Source organism: Anas platyrhynchos, chromosome 7 (assembly GCF_047663525.1).
Source record: "Anas platyrhynchos isolate ZD024472 breed Pekin duck chromosome 7, IASCAAS_PekinDuck_T2T, whole genome shotgun sequence".
Classification (NCBI taxonomy): Eukaryota; Metazoa; Chordata; class Aves; order Anseriformes; family Anatidae; genus Anas; species Anas platyrhynchos.
This window is the reverse complement of record NC_092593.1, coordinates 2,349,266-2,371,224: the sequence shown is the minus strand read 5'-3', so window position 1 is coordinate 2,371,224 and position 21,959 is coordinate 2,349,266. Positions and strand designations below refer to the sequence as shown.

At 38.6% G+C, this 21,959-nt stretch overlaps 1 protein-coding gene across 42 annotated transcripts in view; it reads right to left on the bottom strand.

The window, feature by feature from the left end:
- Positions 1 to 21,959, bottom strand: part of NEB (nebulin) — a 119,534-nt gene that overhangs the window by 80,243 nt on the left and 17,332 nt on the right. For all 42 annotated transcript variants that reach the window (XM_072041337.1, XM_072041338.1, XM_072041342.1 and 39 more), the window contains exons 24-52: positions 21,088 to 21,399; positions 19,836 to 20,042; positions 19,484 to 19,588; positions 18,900 to 19,007; positions 17,927 to 18,238; positions 16,883 to 17,089; positions 16,099 to 16,203; positions 15,830 to 15,937; positions 15,120 to 15,431; positions 14,173 to 14,379; positions 13,110 to 13,214; positions 12,193 to 12,300; positions 11,332 to 11,643; positions 10,978 to 11,184; positions 10,391 to 10,495; positions 9,371 to 9,478; positions 8,301 to 8,612; positions 7,903 to 8,106; positions 7,334 to 7,438; positions 6,405 to 6,512; positions 5,738 to 6,049; positions 4,861 to 5,064; positions 4,412 to 4,516; positions 4,206 to 4,313; positions 2,844 to 3,155; positions 1,960 to 2,163; positions 1,513 to 1,617; positions 1,307 to 1,414; positions 53 to 364 (exon numbers count right to left, since the gene is read on the bottom strand). In XM_072041337.1, the coding sequence (XP_071897438.1) occupies positions 53 to 364; positions 1,307 to 1,414; positions 1,513 to 1,617; positions 1,960 to 2,163; positions 2,844 to 3,155; positions 4,206 to 4,313; positions 4,412 to 4,516; positions 4,861 to 5,064; positions 5,738 to 6,049; positions 6,405 to 6,512; positions 7,334 to 7,438; positions 7,903 to 8,106; positions 8,301 to 8,612; positions 9,371 to 9,478; positions 10,391 to 10,495; positions 10,978 to 11,184; positions 11,332 to 11,643; positions 12,193 to 12,300; positions 13,110 to 13,214; positions 14,173 to 14,379; positions 15,120 to 15,431; positions 15,830 to 15,937; positions 16,099 to 16,203; positions 16,883 to 17,089; positions 17,927 to 18,238; positions 18,900 to 19,007; positions 19,484 to 19,588; positions 19,836 to 20,042; positions 21,088 to 21,399 (5,427 nt within the window). The remainder of the gene's footprint in view (positions 1 to 52; positions 365 to 1,306; positions 1,415 to 1,512; positions 1,618 to 1,959; positions 2,164 to 2,843; positions 3,156 to 4,205; positions 4,314 to 4,411; positions 4,517 to 4,860; positions 5,065 to 5,737; positions 6,050 to 6,404; positions 6,513 to 7,333; positions 7,439 to 7,902; positions 8,107 to 8,300; positions 8,613 to 9,370; positions 9,479 to 10,390; positions 10,496 to 10,977; positions 11,185 to 11,331; positions 11,644 to 12,192; positions 12,301 to 13,109; positions 13,215 to 14,172; positions 14,380 to 15,119; positions 15,432 to 15,829; positions 15,938 to 16,098; positions 16,204 to 16,882; positions 17,090 to 17,926; positions 18,239 to 18,899; positions 19,008 to 19,483; positions 19,589 to 19,835; positions 20,043 to 21,087; positions 21,400 to 21,959) is intronic.

The following is a 21,959-nucleotide window of genomic DNA, read 5'->3' as shown; positions in this document are numbered from 1 at the left end:
GAACTCAAGAAGGACAGCCCATTTGTCACACATCCAGTCAAGAACAACTTACATCGCTCTGAAGGTCGTACACTTTCCTGGCTTGTACAACATCGTTCTGGTCCGGCAGACACGTCCACCGATGCAGAGGATGCTTGTAATCAATGTCGCTGACCAGCTCCTGACACTTCTTGGCCAGCACCACACCCAGCATGTCCACGGGGCTGCTGAAGTGTGTCTTTGACTTCTCAAAGGCTTTCTTGTACTCCCTGTCACTCTGGATCTTCGCTACATGCATTGACCACATCATCTTGGGATCATCCTCTATGTTTCGCGCTCCAATGTGGTGGCCAAGCTGCTTGCGATAACCTTCCTTGTACTTGTACTGTGGGATTAAAGAAGCTCAGTAAGTTTACGCTCAGCCCTTCTTCTTCCTCTCAGCTTTATTCTGGAGCAACTCCTGTGAAAAGCACTTTGCTAATGCAGCCTGGCAAGATCACCACATCCTTAGGACCTCCTGACTCCTGGGATCAGTCGACGGGCTGAGCCTCTCTTCCCCCCCCATTGGGACGCCTTTGGGTGAGATCTGAATATTTGCTTATAAATCTCTATAGAGTCTTTGATCCTTTTAACGCGTTTATTTCTAGGCTGCGCACCTGTAACACCTGTAACACCTGTAACACCTATAACATCTGTAACACTTATAACATCTATAACATCTGTAACACCTACAACACCTATAACACCTGTATAACATCTGTAACACCTACAACACCTGTGTATTTCATGCATACTAGCTTGCTTTTGCAGATAGTCACTATCACTGGCAATCCAAAAGAACCTGATTATCTGTTGCTGTAATAAACCATACTTGATTGCATTGTGATAGCTCTCATTAATGCAACTAGGGTGAGGGTGGTTATCCGTGATAGTTCAGTGTTCTGAATCTAACCAGACCCCCAGACGGTTAAAGCATTGTTGGTGAATGTCTGAACGGACCCCCAGGTGGTTAATACGTTTTTGGTGAATGTCTGAGCGGACCCCCAGGCGGTTATTACGTTTTTGGTGAATGTCCGAACGGACCCCCAGTTTAGGTGAATGTCCGACTGGTTCAGTACTCTGAATCCAACCGGGCCCGTAACGGTTAATCAGCTCCACCCCTTTAACGCGACACAGGCACCAACACCTTTACTGATTAGCTGAGTGGTAATGACAGGTACGTGCTCTCTGGGCTACACACATCTAAGTTTGCAGTCCCTGGTCTTAAGCTGCAAGCACAGAGAAACCGTCCTGGAGGTTGAGCCACCAAGGCCTCCTGTGTACTTACATCACTGGCAATATCCCTGGAAGCTTTAGCAGACTTGATAGGAATGGCATCTGCCCGGAGGTCATAGCCCTTTTTCTTCTCTTCCTCCATTGCAAGCCTGTACAGTTTCTGAAAGACAAACAAGCATTCCCAAGTGACCCCAACAACACTCCTTCCAGCACCGCCTCTGCCCACGGATGGACACCGAGCCCACAAGAACCACCTACCTCACTGACGTTCTGCTGGTTCTGCTGGGCCAGCAAAATACCAGGCGTATCTGGCATAATGTGGATGCTGGTTTTGTCTTTCTCCCAGGCTGATATATACGCACGCTGAAAAGGCGAGCACAATGTGAAAGATCATGCAAGCACAGGGAAACAAGCACAGAGACTAAACCAGCTCAACAGGGCCTCTACCAGCCTCTAGGTCTCAACAGACTTAGGTGCTTTCGTTTCCCCAAGACTTTTAAAGTCTCACCCTTTTCTTTTCTGCACCACACCCAATCTCTGCTCCAGTTACAAAGAACAGATGTTGATCTAATAAGGAACACAAATCCCCCGAGCAGGAGGAAACAACACACCTCCAGCAAAACCCTTGCCCTGGACAGAGAAGAGCTCTAGAGCCCTGCTAGAGGCACTCCTTTCCTTCAGGCTGAAAACACAAGGAAATCTCACTTGGTTCATAATATCAGAGTTGTGCTTCGCCAGAACCATAGGCATAGAGTCAGGAATGCTCGTGAACTTGATGGTGTCCGGGTGCTGACGATACTTCTTCTCACTCAGGATCTGGCTCGCCCTCTTGTTCTTCTCATCATCCAGTGAACCACTTGGGGACCAGCCAATGCCCCTCAGCCACAGAAGGTCCGACTTGTACACGTTCTGAAGTGAAAGGCAAGGACACAAACAGCTCAGCAACATCCTCTGTGTGCGCAAGCACCCCTCCTAGCAAGGGAAGTTCCACCTAACAATGCATACCCCCCTTGCTCAGCCCACCAGACAGCACCGACGCAGCTCGGCTCCCATTACACCGAGGAGGTGTAGGCTCCATGTGCCTGCACCACCACAAGCAGGTGCCCAGAAACTGACAGAGCTCTCCTCAAGCTTCTTCTGTGCAAAAGCCTTGGTAGGCAAAAGGGTCAAAGATCTGCCCCATCCAGTAACATCCAGCTGACTGAGGCACAGAAGAGGAACCCTTACACCCCACCGCCTAATGTTCTTTATTATACTCCAGCTTGTGTTTGTCCAGCACTTGTGATTCAAAAGGAAAATTTTGATTCCTTTGCCCTTCCCCTTACAGAATGAACTTCAGTCACATGCAGAAACCATTCCCTCCACACAGTCAAAGCAAGAAACAGCTCTTCTGTGATCATAAAGTACGATGCCATACAAAATTCTGCCTCTCTGGTTCAAAAAACAAACACTCAGGACGTTGGTATGGCCACAACACCCTCTCACACAATCAGCCAAGGTTTATGGTCCACAACTGCATTTCCCCAACAGTGGAACAGAACTCAAGAAGGACAGCCCGTTTGTCACACATCCAGTAAAGAACAACTTACATCGCTCTGAAGGTCGTACACTTTCCTGGCTTGTACAACATCGTTCTGGTCTGGCAGACACGTCCACCGATGCAGAGGATGCTTGTAATCAATGTCGCTGACCAGCTCCTGACACTTCTTGGCCAGCACCACACCCAGCATGTCCACGGGGCTGCTGAAGTGTGTCTTTGTCTTCTCAAAGGCTTTCTTGTACTCCCTGTCACTCTGGATCTTCGCTACATGCATCGACCACATCATCTTGGGATCATCCTCTATGTTTCGCGCTCCAATGTGGTGGCCAAGCTGCTTGCGATAACCTTCTTTGTACTTGTACTGTGGGATTAAAGAAGCTCAGTAAGTTTACGCTCAGCCCTTCTTCTTCCTCTCAGCTTTATTCTGGAGCAACTCCTGTGAAAAGCACTTTGCTAATGCAGCCTGGCAAGATCACCACGGGAACAGGCACCCAAGCACAATGTACCCCACAGTGGGCTACACCTCCAATACACCCCAGGCCTGCACCGAGGCACTGGAGCCACACAGAAGCCTGGACAGTAACCCCAACCAAGCCAGCTCAGGAACCAGGAGCAATTTGCCTGTGCAGACAGCAGTTCCACACTACCCAAGGAGCCCCACTGAGAGGCCAGTTCAGCAGCTACGGTCAAAAATGGGACAAAACCCACCAGACTGCTCCAGCAGGCAAGCTGGCCTTCATCCTGTACTGCCCTCTATGCTCTCAACCACACAGCCCCCAGCAGCTGACACACTCCTCTTCACCATGCTCTCTTCACAGTGCGGAGGACTCTTATTCTCCCAGTTCAGTGTATTCTAAGCTGCAGGCCGCTGGCTGCTTAAGCTTGGGCAGTTACAGGGAACTGCACTGCACTTCTCCCTCCCCCACTTCCAAAATGCCCAGGAAGCCTGAGCACAGATTGAGCTCGCCTTCCAGGACTAACAAAACAAACCTAAACTACAGAATGTCACGAGAGAGAGTAAATTCAGCCCCTGCACAGCTGCACCTGGAGATGATACTCTGCAACACCAGCTGGGACAAAATAATGATGGTATGACAGCGTCTGCACTGTCCCTGTCTACACAGAAATGATCAATATCCCCGTCATATCACAAAACTTGCTTTGGGTTTTCTTTTCAAAGGTCCACCTCATCGGCGTAGCTGCAGGCAGCAGGGGAGTGCATAACAGCAATATTGACAGAGTGGCCTTACTGAACCTCAGGCACCAACACCTTTACTGACTACCTGAGAGGTAATGACAGGTACGTGCTCTGTGGTCTACACACATCTAAGTTTGCAGTCCCTGGTCTTAAGCTGCAAGCACAGAGAAACCGTCCTGGAGGTTGAGCCACCAAGGCCTCCTGTGTACTTACATCACTGGCAATATCCCTGGAAGCTTTAGCAGACTTGATAGGAATGGCATCTGCCCGGAGGTCATAGCCCTTTTTCTTCTCTTCCTCCATTGCAAGCCTGTACAGTTTCTGAAAGACAAACAAGCGTTCCCAAGTGACCCCAACAACACTCCTTCCAGCACCGCCTCTGCCCATGGATGGACACCAAGCCCACAAGAACCACCTACCTCACTGACGTTCTGCTGGTTCTGCTGGGCCAGCAAAATACCAGGCGTATCTGGCATAATGTGGATGCTGGTTTTGTCTTTCTCCCAGGCTGATGTATACGCACGCTGAAAAGGTGAGCACAACGTGAAAGATCATGCAAGCACAGGGAAACAAGCACAGAAACTAAACTAGCTCAACGGGGCCTCTACCAGCCTCTAGGTCTCAACAGACTTAGGCACTTTCCTTTCCCCAAGACTTTTAAAGTCTCACCCTTTTCTTTTCTGCACCACACCCAATCTCTGCTCCAGTTACACAAAACAGATATTGAGCTAAAACAAGGAACACAAATCCCTCGAGTAGGTGGATGCAACACCCCTCCAGCAAAAGCCTGGCACCGGAGAGAGAAGAGCTCTAGAGCCCTGCTAGAGGCACTCCTTTCCTTCAGGCTGAAAACACAAAGGAATCTCACTTGGTTCATGATATCAGAGTTGTGCTTCGCCAGAACCATAGGCATAGAGTCAGGAATGCTCGTGAACTTGATGGTGTCCGGGTGCTGACGATACTTCTTCTCACTCAGGATCTGGCTCGCCCTCTTGTTCTTCTCATCGTCCAGCGAACCACTTGGGGACCAGCCAATGCCTCTCAGCCACAGAAGGTCCGACTTGTACACGTTCTGAAGTGAAAGGCAAGGACACAAACAGCTCAGCAACATCCTCAGTGTGCGCAAGCACACCTCCTAGCAAGGGAATCTCCACCTAACAATGCACATCCCCCTGGCTCAGCCCACCAGACAGCACCAAGGAGCTCCCATGCAGCTTGGCTCCCGTTACCTGAGGTGGTGTAGGCTCCGCACACCTGCACCACCACAAGGAGGTGCCCAGAAACTGACAGAGCTCTCCTCAAGCATCTTCTGTGCAAAAGCCTTGGTAGGCAAGAGGGTCAAAGATCTGCCCCATCCAGCAATCCTGTCTGACTTAGGCACAGAAGAGGAACCTCACACCCCACCGCCACACTCCAGCTTGTGTTTGCCCAGCATTGGTCATCCAAAAGGAAAAAATTGATTCCTTTGCCCTTCTCCTCACTGAATGAACTTCAGTCACATGCAAAAACCGTTCCCTCCACACAGTCAGAGCAAGACACAGCTCTTCTGTGATCATAAAGTACGATGCCACACAAATTTCTGCCTCTCTGGTTCAAAAAACAACCACTCAGCATGTCGGTATGGCCACAACATCCTCTCACACAACCAGCCCAGGATTATGGTCCACAACTGCATTTCCCCAACAGTGGAACAGAACTCAAGAAGGACAGCCCATTTCTCACACATCCAGTCAAGAACAACTTACATCGCTCTGAAGGTCATACACTTTCCTGGCTTGCACAACATCATTCTGGTCCGGCAGACACGTCCACCGATGCAGAGGATGCTTGTAATCAATGTCGCTGACCAGCTCCTGACACTTCTTGGCCAGCACCACACCCAGCATGTCCACGGGGCTGCTGAAGTGTGTTTTTGACTTCTCAAAGGCTTTCTTGTACTCCCTGTCACTCTGGATCTTGGCTACGTGCATCGACCACATCATCTTCGGATCATCCTCTATGTTTCGCGCTCCAATGTGGTGGCCAAGCTGCTTCCGGTACGCCGTTTTATATTGGTACTAGTTGAATAGAGAAACCACCTTGTTTTAAAGAAGTACCTAACAATTCTGTTTTCTTAGTAGACTGGCTAATTTTTGAACTTAGCTGTATTATATAAATATATCACAATTTTTAGCTCTATTTTTAGCTTTTTTATTTTATTTTTAGAACCTATTAAGTTCATTTCTATGATTACATTCTTTCTATTTGTAAACTATTTTAATGAATTCTATTAACTTTGCACAATAAAGAATTACACAGTCTCTTTCTTGGGTGAGGAGCAATGTAAGTGTTAAAATGTTAGATCTCCTCCTATTAAAGGGAAATGTCTACCTGCTCAATGCCACACTGTTATTTTCACTTGGTAGGACTTACCTCACTAGCTATGTCTCTGGATGCCTTTGCTGACTTGAGAGGTATAGCATCAGGAGGAAGATCATAGCCTTTCCTCTTCAGCTCTTCATATCCTAACTTGTAATGTTTCTGTTGGAGAAGATTTCAAAGTAATTATTGCATATAAAGCTCTGGAGTGTTTTTCAATATGTAAAAAAGATCACCTTTCCTATACAATATGGTAATTTTATTCCTTTGATTATTGAAAAAGAAGTATGAGATTCCAAGTGCAGTTTCATTAATCAAATAAAATCCCATACCTTACTTCTAATAATGTGTATTTTGTAACTGATTACATAAAGTATATAAAAATAACTACCTGCAACTTCTCTGATGAACTCATCTGAGACCAAAACTTTTATTTTACTGGAAATATTAATCTAAATGAAGAATTGTCTTCTACAGAGGTGAATAATACAACCCCGTGATTTGTTACACCTAATTTTAATCACAATTATTTGTCTTCTTAATTTCTTATGATAAAGCTGCTGACGTTTTACATTTTGCACCTAATCTATATTTGTTCCATTGTAACCAGGAATTTGATGTAATGTAATCCTAAGAAATTCTATAAATGTAGTTTGATATAATCAGACTTTTAAATAAACAACCAGCTTACTGAAAAGTCCTGAATACATATCTAAAATGTTAATATAATTGGTAGGGATGAAAGAGAAAACACCAAACTTGCACTTAGTATTTTCTTGGTAATTTTTTTCTAGCAACTCCACTTCCACATTAGAATCTAGCAATTTACTTGGGCTTCCCAGTGCATAAAAATTTTCACAGGAAAAGATTACAGGTGTGCTTACAAACATGAGATTTTTGGAAATACTCTATTTCATTTTAAACTAAAGCTATAAAGAGTAAATCCAAATTTCATAAAAGAAATATTGTAGAGACACACTTACATCACTTGTGTTGATTAAGTTTGATTTAGCCAGTAAAATTTCAGGGGTATCAGGCATGATGTGAACCTGAGTCTTGTCCTTGTCCCAGGCTTGTCTATAGAGTATCTGAAAAGAGACACAAACAGAAATATCTTGTCTGATAAAAGGCTCACATGCTTGGCAGTGAATTCATCTTAATTTTTCTCAACAATTGCAAAGCAAAGATGTACCATGCAAGCATGGGTGATCAATGCAAGATATTTAAATAAAATAATACACCAACTTCTTACCTCTTTACATATACGAATGCTCAACAAGGCAGCATTATGCCAATATGGTTGCATACTATGTAGTAAGGGGTATATTTGCAGTTTACTGAATAAATTGTATAGCCCTAAAGACCTTAATCTCCTGAATAAGGCATAATACTTATTGACAACTGAGCAGTAAGGCACAGATTGCAAACATCTGATATTTTTATACTTTATATTTTTATAATCACATTCTGGTATGGTGAATTTTTCAATAAATGAATACTAACTTATTCCTACATTTATGAATCACAAGCACTTGTTCCAGAGGCAACTTACATCACTTCTATTTTTAGCATTAGATTTTGCTAAAACGATATTCATGGCATCTGGGATACTTGTGAACTTAATAGTATCTGGGTGCTGCCGGTACTTTTTTTCACTCAGAATTTCAGAAGCTTTCTTGTTCTTTTCAGATTCCAAAGATCCCAAAGGACTCCATCCAAGGCCTCTGAGCCACTGTAGATCTGACTTATATAGATTCTGTTAAGGAAAAAAATCAAAATCACAGTAGGTTCTTTCACTGTTCATGTATTAAACCATATTAAAAGACTAACTGGCGTATTAACTTCATTCTGATCTATACTTGACATGAAAAGAGAGTTATTACAGAAACTTTTCCATAAGTAGTAAATATCTTACAAAAACTGAATGAATGAGATCCAGCAGAAGCTTACATCACTCTGTAGTTCATAGACCCTCTTTGCTTGAGTGACATCATTCTGGTCTGGTAGACAAGTCCAGCGGTGTAGCATCCGTTTGTAGTCAATATCACTAACCAATTCCTGACATTTCTTAGCCAGAAGGAAGCCCAACATATCCACGGGCATGTTGAACTTTGTCTTCCACTTCTCAAAATCTTTCTTATACTCCCTCTCACTCTGCATCTTAGCTACTTGCATAGACCACAACATCTTAGGATCATCCTGTAAGCTGCGGAATCCAATGTGATGTCCCTGTTGCTTGCGGTAACCTTCTTTGTACTTGTACTAAAATTAAAAAGTTTGCATTATTGAAATTGCAGTAAGAATCAGGCAGTGGTAAAATAAATAAGGCAAATATATTCACTCAGTTCAATGTTCCTCATTACTAATGAAACGAGCAACTTGCTATAGCATCTCATGTAAAGGTTTAGTAGCCCCCTGATTCATGTGCATCACTTGGTGTCTGTGAATGCTTTCCCTGAGAATAAACAGAGTCTCCTGGAGAGGAAGAGGGAATAGCTCTAACAGTGGTCTCCTGTGCCATTTGATTTATACAGTTACACAACTCCCAAAGGCTGTCACATTGCAATATTTTGATGAATAAAATAATCAGCTTAAGCATTTCCAATGATTAATGAAATCTGTTCCATAAATACAGAAGTTAATAATAGCAAGTTACAGAAAATAATAGAAATATATGTGTCACCATATCTACTTTGGAGTTGTAAAGAGGATTCCTAAGTATAGGCACTGGGATCAGCTAACTGGATTAAATTGCTGCTGCTCAGAAAATGTAACATTCAGAAGAGCAGACAACCCAGTTTAAATTGCTTCGTACGGTTAGCCACTTCAAGGATGGACTTTGGAATTGCTAAGACCTAAGAACAACTCTCCTTCATGCCTTTTCTTCAAAAAAGAAACTGACAAAAGCAAATCAGGAAAGTGTTTCTTCATCAATTTTGCTTGTTTACTCCAAGACACACCTTAGCATATAGGGGTGCACAAAGAACTGCATTTCAGACTGAATTAGAAATGCTGCTTACGTCACTTGCAATGTCCCTTGATGCTTTGGCAGCTTTCACTGAAATGGCTTCAGGTGTGAGGTCATAGCCCTTCTTTATCATTTCCTCCCAGCCAAGCTTGTACAGTTTCTAAAATTGAAAACAACTTTAATTAAAAAGCCTTAATAATACATATATTACCTTCCACTTAGATATGCTAGTGATCCATATTACCTAATTCTGGTTACCTCAAAAGCTTCAGTTATGAGAGAAGTGCTACTGGAATGGAAACTGAGAAAATGGAAAATGTGATAGGCAAGGAAGGTAGTCTTCCAAGTCTTAGGCCAGTGACTAAATAGCTTTTATTTACTGCAGCACTTACCTATCACAGCTTATCTTTAGGACTTGAAACATAACTGGGAAATTTGAAATCTGTACATCTGGGATAACTGAGAACTTTTTAACAGGCCTAACATAATTTTAGTTAATAAGGCTGTAAAGTAGTTATTTAATAGTCAAGTCAGTTCAGGCACAATTGATTTAAAGTTCCAGCCCTGGCATGCTGAAAATTTGCCTCTGAGCAACCATGCAAAGCAAAATCTAATTGCTTTAAATAGCAAAACTTCTGATATTTAAAAGCTGAAAGAAAAGTTCACATCACTACATGTAATTATTTTCTTATATATAAAGTTACAAATATACCCAATGAACTTATAATTTTATAATAAGGAATTTGTAACACGATTGATTTCGCTAGAGTATGGACTTCACACTTCCAGAGGTCAAAAATAGAAGTCACATTTTTCATATATTTTGCTATAATTTAGACTGTAACTTTGCTACCTTGAAGATGGTAACAATTGCTACTCTGAATATATATTATATATATTATATATATTGCTACTGTCTCACAGCAAAATTCTTGCCTGTGTTCTAAAACCTCTCTTCCATTTTTTCCAACCTTTATCAATTAATTTTTATTTTGAAATAGGAAGGATCCTTTAAATTTGAAGAAAATAGATACTAACTTGAAATGTAGTAGAAAGCATGAAAAAGTACTACCTGACTGTAGTTCGCCTTGTTCTGTTTTGCTTGTAGAATATCTGGTGTATCCGGCATCACGTGAACTTGAGTTTTATCCTTCTCCCAAGCTTGAGTATAAGCATGCTATTGAAAAAAGTAACATCAGCTGTATTAGTATAAATGACAAAGGATGGTTCTTTCAAGGTTTTTCACCTTTCTGTTTGTGCACTTTGCCTATGGATGGGTAAAAAGCATAAGATGCCAACTTAGATTTATTTTATTATGTAATGAACTACCCCAGAATGAGCTGAATTATGATCCAGTCCCGCTTCATATGAGGTCTACCTACCAAGATTTTCAGGACCAATGATTTCTATGTAAGAGTGAGCAAAATAGATGTTGAAGAGATAGCTATGAAAAAAATGAGGTAAGATTTATGTAACCAATGCCACTTGTCAGTAAATGAGTGTTTCAATTAAGAAAAAAAAATGAAAAAGGAGAAATCTGTGACAGTTGTTTTTCCCAGGGAAACACTGCTACATAAAAGTGGTGACAGAGATTTATACAGCATTTATTAATTTGGATTATATTTGAGTGCCTGACTAATTTTCCCCATAAATACTCACTTTATTCATTATATCTGCATTATGCTTTGCAAGGACCATGTCCATGTCATCATTTTGTTTTGTAAAATGGAACATGCTGGGATGCTGGCGGTATTTCCGGTCACTTGCAATTTCTGTAGCTTTCTTAGATTTCTCCACATCCAGAGAACCAGCAGGACTCCAGCCAATACCCTTGAACCATTCATTGTAATCCTGCTTGTATTCATTCTGCAAATCAGGACACAAAAGGAAAGTTTACAATTTATAAACGGTTCACACTAAATAATTCTGTTCTTTCCAAAACACAGCCATAATGAGAAGAGAGGAAAACACATACAGCTGTGAATGACAGTCAGAAAGAAAAGAGAAACTTACATTACTTTGTATCTGATTCATGTTTCTGTACAGTTCAAAACTCATTGCATCTGGTAGAAGCATATACTGGTGTATCAGTCGTTTGTAGTTTGTATTGGTTACACGATCTTGTGCTTCCTTAGCTGCCACGATACTGAGTGCATCAGAAGGTGTTTGGTAATGCGTCTTGCCCATCTCATAGGCTTTCTTGTATTCACGATCAGACTGCATCTTAGCCACTTGCATATAATGGACAAGTTTGGGATCATCCTGAAGGCTGCGGAAGCCTACAAGCTTTCCCTTGTCTTTTTCATAACCTAATTTGTATTTATACTGTGCAGAGAACAGAGACAGAAATATTAGTTTTACTTTATTTGTTTAACAAGCAATGTCTCTCTTGTAAAGGGAAAAAGTAAATTAAAGTAAGATTTTTACATTATTAAATAAAGTGGTGCAATCAATACACCAGAGGGAAGGGAAGCCATCCAAAGGGGCCTGGACAAGCTAGAGAAGTGGGCCCACGTGAACCTAATAAAATTCAACAAGTTTACGTGCAAAGTGCTGCACCTGGGCTGGGGCAATATGACATTTATAAAATATCCAAGCACTAGAACAGTAAGAAATGAACAGCGTTTTGTTTTTGTTTTTGTTTTTGTTTTTTTTTCCCCGGGAAGAGTCCCTCATTTATCTCCTAATCCTTGTAATGGAGAAATTCTTCTTTAACTGTGAGAAAAATTATTAGAATATATGCTGAATATGCCAGTTATTTACAAACAAGAAAATAAATAGATCTCACACACTTAGCATATAAAATTGAGCTGTGTTAAGAAAAGAATGTTTTATAATGTCTGAAATTGATTGTTTTTTCTTTTCAGAACTTACATCACTAGCAATGTCCCTAGAAGCTCTGGCAGCTTTAATAGGGATAGCATCAGCTCTGAGATCATACCCTTTCTTCCTGGTTTCTTCAAAAGAAAGTCTGTACATTTTCTGTGAAAAGAAAGAAAAGAACCATCCTTTAAAAAAAAAAAAAAACACAAAACTGTATACATTTTATATGTCAACTTGAAACACAGACTATTCATATGTTTAATACCCCTTGAATAGCTGTTTATGCCATTCAGGCTCACAAAGAGATGAATTCACCTTCAGAATTAACTTCAGTCCTAGTATTTATACACCAATGCAGCTGAACTGCACTATAATCAACAACAATAACCTAAAAAAAAAGACCAAGTATTTGCACTTGCTTCCCACATGCACAAATACTGGTGAAAAGTTGCATCTAAAAATTAGATGTCTATTTACATGCACATAAAGATGTGCACAATTACAACCAACTCTTTATTTAGCATATGCAGATTTAACAACCAGCTACTGAGAAACTGTCTATGATATCATAAAGAATAGGTTCAACCTGCAAGACAGAATTTTGAATGTAGTACAAAACATATATTAGGAAATAAAATAAATGCAGTAACAAACATGGTTAGTGCTCAAACTCTATTATTTTATTAATAACTACTATATTTTAATGACCTACGTGAATACTTCATAATCTATCCATAAACATTGTGGCTTCTTCTTGACAACTTTTGGTATATAATCTCAAAGAAGGAAGGGGGTGGGAAAGAAAAATAAATTGCTTATTGTGAAACTAATACAGGTTAGCCAACTGAGAATTAGGGAGAGTTTCCTATGATGTTATTTCACTTATTATTCCTAATAAAAAAACAAAACAAAACAAAGCAAAACAAAAAAAACAAGTGCAACCTCTTAGCCTTAGAAACAGTACTCACATCACTTAAATTAAATGCATTAGCTTTTGCTAAAGCAATCTGTGGAATATCTGGTGTGATGTGAACTTTCTTTTTGTCTTCTTCCCATGCTTGTTTGTATTGGTGCTGGAGGGACAAAGGAAAAAACATGTCAACGTACAAAAAATAAAAAAATAAATATAACAATATTTTTATTATTAAAATGTCACCCTTTTAAATACAATCTTTTTTTACAGTGATGCAACCCCTAATATGGTAAGACCATTTGTATTTTTATTTTACTGTTTAAAAGCAATGTGAATCAGAAATAGCTCTTATGAAGTTAATTGTGCAAGTCTAAATTAAAAGTTGAACCAATATCAATCTTGCTACAGTATTTTATTGGTTGTCTCTTGCCCAGCAGCATGTTCAAGCACATTCAACAGCAGAAAACAACAGATATCAAAGTCAGAAGGTAGAAGAAAAAGAAGTGCTAGAAGAGTAGGTTGTCCACCTTATCTGAGGTGGAAGATTATTAGCTTATCTCATAGAAAGTAAGTAGCAATTGAGATAGGTAACAAAGGTTTTCTTAGAGGAATTAAAGCTAAGAAAAAAATAAAATTCTGATGATCACTGCATCTCCAACGCATGTGAACACTAGACATTTCTGAAAAGCAGCAGCAGATTCTATCAGTTCAGGAGAAGAACCAGGAAATAAATATCTCATTACAAGAGCATTCATATCATGCTGTAATTCCACATTGATGTAACAGGCATCAGATGAAACAGGCTATATGTTTAAAAGTTTAAATGCTATTTTCAAAAGCAAATCACTCTGGTACTTTTAGCCTCTAGGGTTAAACTCATAAAAGTCTACAATCTTTTATGCTGGGTAGACCTTATGAATAAAATATTATGGTCATGTTTTGCTTTCAGGTATAGAAAGGCTCTATGAAGATGAAATACACTGACAATCAAGCATTCTCATTAGTTGCCAAAACTGAAAAATTTACACATTAGTCACCCAATAAGATTATGTATTGTTATAAATAACTCACTTCATACTTGTGCAAACTTAGACAAGTTTTAATGAACACCTTCTTACCTCATCCATGATTTTAGCATTATTTAAAGCTAAGACCATGTTCATGGAATCCATAGGAACAGAATACTTCAGCTTGTCTGGATGCTGGCGGTATTTCTTTTCACTAACAATTTCCATTGCTTTCTTGTTCTTCTCAGCCTCCAGGGAGCCCAGTGGCATCCATCCAACACCTTTCATGCTTTCATCGTATTCTGCTCTATATTGATTCTGGAAGCAGAAAATAATCAGATAGATGCACAAGAATATCTGGAAATCGTGATGCTTCTTCCTGTGTTTAATGAATATTAGATTTTGAATGCACTTGTTCTAAGAAGGACCAAATAATATCAAGATGTATCCAGTGTTTTCTTAGAAATGTATTTGTTACAGTACTGTCTCTATTTTATTATACTTCCCTTTATACAGTGTTCAGATCCTCCTTGTGATGGATACAGATTGCTCACATAAGATTACATGCTAAGGTCCTCTTGGAGAAGAGGATCAGCTGAACCACTATACCAACAGAAAAACAAATAAATCTGTTTTCTCTAGTCTGAACATCGCAGAAACTCTGAGAACACAGCTACATAGTTCGTTTCCCCTTTTTCTAAGAGGACATCTTCTTGGAAGTACAAGATAAAACTGCTGAAAAGTTAAGCTTTTCCTGCCTTGGCCTGAAAAAAAAGGACTGCTGCTGATGAGTCTGATAGGGCATTTAAACATCCATTCTACTTCATAAATAAAATGGCTTATTTTTGAGCCTGAATTCTTTAGCAATAGGTTTAATTTAATATTTCAGAGTCTTAGAAATACACAAAGGCTATCCTTATTGAAAGTCTCATTTTATTTACCACATTTTAGTATATAACTGAATTTCACTAAGAAAAATCTATTTATCTTAAAGCATATTCCCATAATCTAAGGAACACTGTATTAGTAATGCAAAGGTTGAAGAGTCTCTCACTTACATCACTTTGTAACTGCATCATGTTTTTGGCTAATTCAAGACTCATAGCATCAGGTAGAACATTGTAGGTATGGATCAAGCTTTTGTAGTTTGTATTTGTAGCCACTTCCTGTGCTTTCTTGGCTGCCACAACACTGAGCATGTCAACTGGAGTATGGAAGTTAGTCTTTGCCTTCTCATAATCTTTTTTGTATTCACAATCGGATTGCATCTTAGCCACATGCATGAAGTGCACTAGCTTGGGATCATCTTCAAGGCTGCGGAACCCAATGTGCTTTCCTTTTGCTTTTTCGTAGGCTAGTTTGTACTTATACTGACAGCAGGAAAGACAAAGAGCAGGAGAAGAAAAAAAAAAAAAGCATGATTAAGCTCATTTCTATCTTTGAAGACAGAAAATACTGGTTCTTTTTTATCACAGAATTTCAGGCTTAGTCATTTAGACATATTTCTTCTTATAACCTATTGAACACAGGCATATGAAGCTTAGCAGCTTGCTGAACAAAGAGCAAAAAAGCACAATTCGGTGTTATTCTACGGGAGGCAAAATATGCCTGAGAGCAAGTACTACAAAGGTTTATCACATTAAGCATATAACTGAAACCCAGGTTTTCCAAGATGCTTGAAAAATCACTTTTATGCATAACACAGCATTTTGAAAAGTTCTGATGGGCTCTGAAAAAATTCTGAATGCTACCAAGTAAACAAACTTACATCACTCGCAATGTCTCTGGAGGCCTTGGCTGCTTTTATTGGAATGGCATCTGTCTTCATGTCATAACCTTTCTTCTTGTCTTCCTCCCATCCGGCTTTGTATAATTTCTGATTTAAAATGTAAAAGAGAACAGGTACTCTATTATGAAGGCAGAAGTACTAAAGTACCCTACATCTGAATTCAAATATTTTCAAAAAAAATAAAAATTATAACAATTTTTGATCTATGTAACAGACACTGAATGCCCACTTTGAGCACAGTAACTCACATTACTCATTGTGATCTGGTTCACTTTAGACTGCAGAATTTCTGGAGTATCTGGCATAACATGAATGCTGGTCTTCTCTTTGTTCCATTTATCAGTGTAGAGCCTCTGCAATTGAAAAAATGACATTTAGCTTTCAATAGGCAATGCACTCATAAAATATAAGTTTGTTTTTGTTTTGCTTATATGCAATAAATAATGTTTTACAGTACAAAGTTCCATTAGCACTACAAATAATCTCCACAATTATAACTGCAGCATGAAAATCTTATATTCCTCCTCTTTTAGTATTTCATTTGAGAAATTTGCAAAGTTTGTTTTGATAACTATTAAAAATTAAATCTAAAATTTTCAGTCTGCAGTTTTCCCTGTTTTATATATATCCTTATAAATATATATAAATATATATATCCTTGTAAAGCATAAGTGTTTGGTTTTTTTTTTCATGCACTCTCTTTCCATGGCATACAAGGAATAATGATCAGTGGTGTTCCAGATAACTAGGGACAAATTTAAAGAATTCCCATTTTCTGAGGATACTTGTAAAAACTTGACAGGATTTTAGGGTGTTTTTTCTTCAGCTCACTATTATATATAAAAAGAGCGTCATTGCCAGAGTACTATACATCTGGAGAGGATATTTTTCATCACATGCACAAAAGAGAAATCTAATTTCTATAACCACTGAAAATTCTGACGACCTCAGTGGGAATACACCCATCGTGTGATCTTGCAAGACGAGGACCCTACCTCTGGCTCAGTCACTATCATCTGAACAAGTTCTCACCTTATTCATGGTCTTGGCATTTTGCTTAGCTAATACTTGTTCCATTGCATCCATTGGAATAGAGTACTTCAGCGTGTCTGGATGCTGGCGATATTTCTTTTCACTGAGAATCTCTGTAGCTTTTTTGGCCTTTTCTACGTCCAATGATTGAATTGGCAACCAGCCAACTCCTCTCAACCAGTTATTAAAGTCTGCTTTATATACATTCTTTTAAAAAATAAACAAGGAAAAACACAGTGAGACCAAAAAAATCAGAATGCCTGTATGAAACAAACAAACAAAGCAAAATAAAAAAACACAGATGAGGCCTTAAAACTTCTCCTGGTTCTCAGTTAGATTATTTGAGCTTTTGGTGAGTTTTGAGTTTGTCAGAGGACTACTAAAAATGCAGACTAATCTTAATACTTCCTGGGTAAACAAAAAGTAGACTCCAATGTTACACTAGTGAAAAAGAAATGGAAATGAGTCACAGAACTTAATGGAAACTACAAAGATTTTTATAACTTAAACATGCATCCTTAGTGTGCATGGCATATGCATCTGTTGGAGGACAAATGCAGGAAGGAAAAGTGAATCAAATAAATAAATCTCAAGTCCCTAGGTATGATCCAGGTATAATCCTTAGGTATAATACAAACATGTGTAACGTATAGTTTGATAAACTTAAATAAAATATACTTTCGTATAGTCATAATTTAGACACACATAACCTAAGATTTCTGAGAGTACAAATGATAATCACAGTAGTAACATACTGCAACATACTGCAACTGCAAAAATAAAGGAATTAGCAAAACATTCATTTTCTGAGAAGTAGTTAAATATGTGGAGAAACAAATAAAGTTGTTATTTGCTAAGTAAGTTACCTAGAACTAATCAATTATGCATATTTATGATAAACTTTGGAAAATACACAGTTCCAGACCAGACATTAACATCTCAGTCCACTGATAATATCATACAATTAATTTTCTAGCCTTAAAAGTTTAATATTGTAACAGTAATTCTGAGAAGAAAAAAATAAGCTGATTAATTGTTACGTACATCACTCTGAAGCTGCATCACATTTCTTGATAGTTCCAGATTCACAGAATCAGGCAAGAGAGTATAATTGTGAATTAGCTGTTTATAGCCCATGTTCGTAACTGCTTCTTGAGCTTTTTTGGCAGCTGTCACGCTGAACATATCCAAGGGAGTATGATATTTGGTCTTGCTGACTTCATAATCTTTCTTGTATTCGCGATCTGATTGCATTTTGGCCACATTCATGTAATGAACAAGTTTAGGATCATCCTGTAGGCTGCGGTATCCAACTTGTTTGCCTTTGTCTTTCTCATATGATTCCTTGTACTTATACTACAGACAAAGCAAGAGAAATTCTTATCCACTTTGGAAAAAGAAATTATAGTTTTGATAATTCTAAGAAGTTGAAGTTTAATAATTTTAAAATTGCTTTTCATTCCAAAAATTTAGAAATTATTTTTCAGACTGCACAGGATTAATTGGATTCAAAAAAAGAAGAGGGCTGCTCATCTTGACCCCTGGTATAGACATAAATCTGGATATGAAGTACAAGGCCTGTCTTGCCATTGCCTCTGCCATATTTTATTTTACTGCCATAGACTTCTAACTCTGAAGAACATTCAGATATTAATTAAAAGACCAGCATTATGGTATGGCTTGTGTCAGATAGCATACCAAGCTTTGATGTTGTCAGTTGATTGTAGCTGCCTGAAAACAGCTACAGTGATGTATAGACAGGCAGAGGTACAGATCTCCAGCAACCAAAATTACAGAAATAGATCAATTATAACAGAAAACACTTTCTTTTTTGTTTATGAGGTTCATGTAAACATCTAAATTTGCTTATTATTTCACAGTACCATAATAATTTCAGATCTCAGGGTTAAGTATTTCTGTATCGTTATATGCATGTAGGTATGCTCTATGGTATAATATGCTACAGAAAGCTGTAACAGTAGATTTTTGTATTCCTCCTTATGTAAATTATACTTACATCACTTGCAATATTTCGAGAAGCTTTAGCAGCAATAATCGGAATGGCATCTGGTTTCAGATCATATCCTTTGGCAATGGTTTTTTTCCAGTCTGCTTTGTAGTTTGCCTTGTAGGGAAAAAGGTACGAGATTGTAATGTCATGATATGAAATTTTAACAAAGTTGTTCAAGACTTTATTTTTATTGTATTCACGTGAATCAAAATATTGGTCTGTGCAATTGCAGGGAAAAATGTTAACACAAACAACAACTGTATTATAATAAATTCAAAGGGATCTGGACAGACTTAAGAAATGGGCCTGTGCGATCCACAAATACAGGCTGGGTGGAAAATGGTTTGAGAGCAGCCCTGAGAAGCACCTGGGAGTGCTGGCTGCTGTGAAGCTCAACATGTGTGCTTGCAGCCCAGAAAGCCAACCTTATCCTAGGCTGCATCAAAAGCAGTGTGGCCAGCAGGGTGATGGAGGGGATTCTCCCCCTCTACTCTGCTCTTTCTATATTTGATGTTATAGCATGAATATATAAAAGGTCATTTTTCTACTAAGTAAATGATAAATAAATAAATTGTCAATTATATGCTCACATCACTCAAATTGAAGGCATTGACCCTGGCTTGAATAAACTGAGGAACATCAGCATCCAGGGTATATTTGTGTTTTACTTTCTCACCCTCTTGCTTATATGTTACCTGAAAGAAAAAATAAAAATAATGTGTTAACAAGTGCAAGAGAGGTATTATTAGTGTTAATAAATAAAGACAAAGCAACAACACTTAATTCTTACCAACATATTGAATTTTTACTATTTGTACAGTTTTTAAAAACTAAAGGTTGGTTTTTTTTTTCTTAGATGAAATGCCAAATAGTAACATAAAAATCATACACATAGTAAGAAATAAAATCACTATATTGCATTAGTAATGAAAAATTACTTACGTCACTCAGTTGCTTGGTATTGTGCTGAGCTAAAACCATTGGTATTGAATCTGGTATACTTGTAAATTTGATGGTGTCTGGGTGCTGACGGTATTTCTTTTCATTTAATGCATCTCCTGCCTTTTTAGCTTTTTCAACATCCAGAGAACCAAGAGGACTCCATCCAATACCCTTGAACCAGCTGTTATAGTCTTGTTTGTATGCATTCTGAAGGACAGAAAGACAACATAGACCGATATGATCCCACAGAACTGTTTAAAGCAATAATCACAGAGTCTAGCAATTAAGTTCCACATTAGCAAAAAGTATTTATAAATTCTAGAAGAGAACAACAGATTTGTTTGCTTGTTTTTCTGTGATTTCATAGGGAATAAAATGAGCTGCCGTATTTTTTTCTTCCTGATTCATTTCTTATAAACAGTAACATCCCTTCAGTATTTACTAAGCTTATTTTCTCTTACCCTTGTGAAAAATTTCACAAACCTCCTCTTAATCTTTAGAAGATTAATATCTTCTCAACTATCATATGGTGATCATTTAACATGGTTTAATTTGGTCTGTGTTTCAGCAGGCTTTACCAGATGTGGCCTTTTGTTTAAAGGTCCACAGAGCAGAGACTGTTTTGTCCTCCTGTAGTTCCTTCTACAGTAAAGCATGTAGAATTCACAGACCTCAAGTAAAACATCTACCCTAGATGCAGAGTGCAACCTGGTATGCTCAGTCAACCATTTGAAATTGTATCTGCAAGAAGCACTAAGAAGGTCCTAAATGAAATCTCTAATGCTAGAGATCTCCAGAGGATATATTCCTAATAATATCAATAACCAAATTTTGTCCACTCCTTCATGCTCAATAGATAATAGTCCAGCTACATTACCATACCTATCTCACAGGAAGACAAAGCAGGGAAATTAGAAGTCTTAAAGAATAAAACAAAATTAATTTAGTTGCAAAATAAAGTCTTCTGAGAAAATGTGAATAAAAAAAAAACACATTTGAATGCAATATCCCACAAATCTGGTCTTCAAAGACATGCCTACAACAAAAACCCTTTGAGCCTAACTCACCTGGAATGTATTATTTCTAAATTCTGACAGCTGATACTTAAAGCTTCTAAGGCTCTTCCCAGAGACATAAGAAAAATGGACCATTCTGGTACAGCAATGGCAACTTCCACTGAATACAAACTCATATTTTATTTTCACAGTGTGCAAGAAAACATCTATGAAATTGCAGCCACTGAAATACTTACATCACTCTGAATTTGCATCATATTCTTTGCAAGCTCAACATCCATAGCATCTGGCAGGTAAGTGTAGTGATGGATCAGATTTTTGTAGTGGGCACCAGAAGCTACATCCTGAGACTTTTTCGCAGCCTGGATACTGAACATGTCAGGAGGTGTATGATAGTTAGTCTTGGATTTCTCATAATCCTTCTTGTACTCACGCTCAGACTGAATCTTTGCTACATGCATATAGTGAACAAGCTTGGGATCATCTTGCAGGCTTCTAAAACCAACTTGTTTTCCTTTAGCCTTTTCATACGCTTCTTTATATTTATACTAGAAACAGAGGAAAGAGATAAATAAATTGTGGCATGGCTATTGACATGTAAACTAAAAATTAAGAAAAGTTCCTGTGACTTGGAACTATGCATTGGAAATAAAAAAAAAAAGCTGCAAGCAGTTTATAAACATTAGTCTAAATGGCCTAAATGGCACACTCAGCAACTGCATCTACATCAGATTATCTTGCTCCACCATCTAAGGTAGTACAAAACAGGTTACACACATCACAGTAAGATTCATCAACATTAGCGATTCTTGAGAGAAAAGGAAAGTGTTCCCTAAGCATTCCTGTACTGAGAGGTGAATGAAAAATATTAAAACCATTGAGACCATCCTTCTGTCATTTGAAAGCAATAGCAAACAGAGTACAACTGAACAGCTTCCTCTAGTTATCTGAAACCACTGAATCACATCCCGCTTCATACAATTTGGACTACATGGCTTTTTGATTCATTTATAAGCCGTCTTTCACTGCATAACCAAAAGCATAGGAGCACATACTCCTATGGTCTCACGGTTCCTAAGTAGATGCCTATTTAGCTAATTTTCTGGAA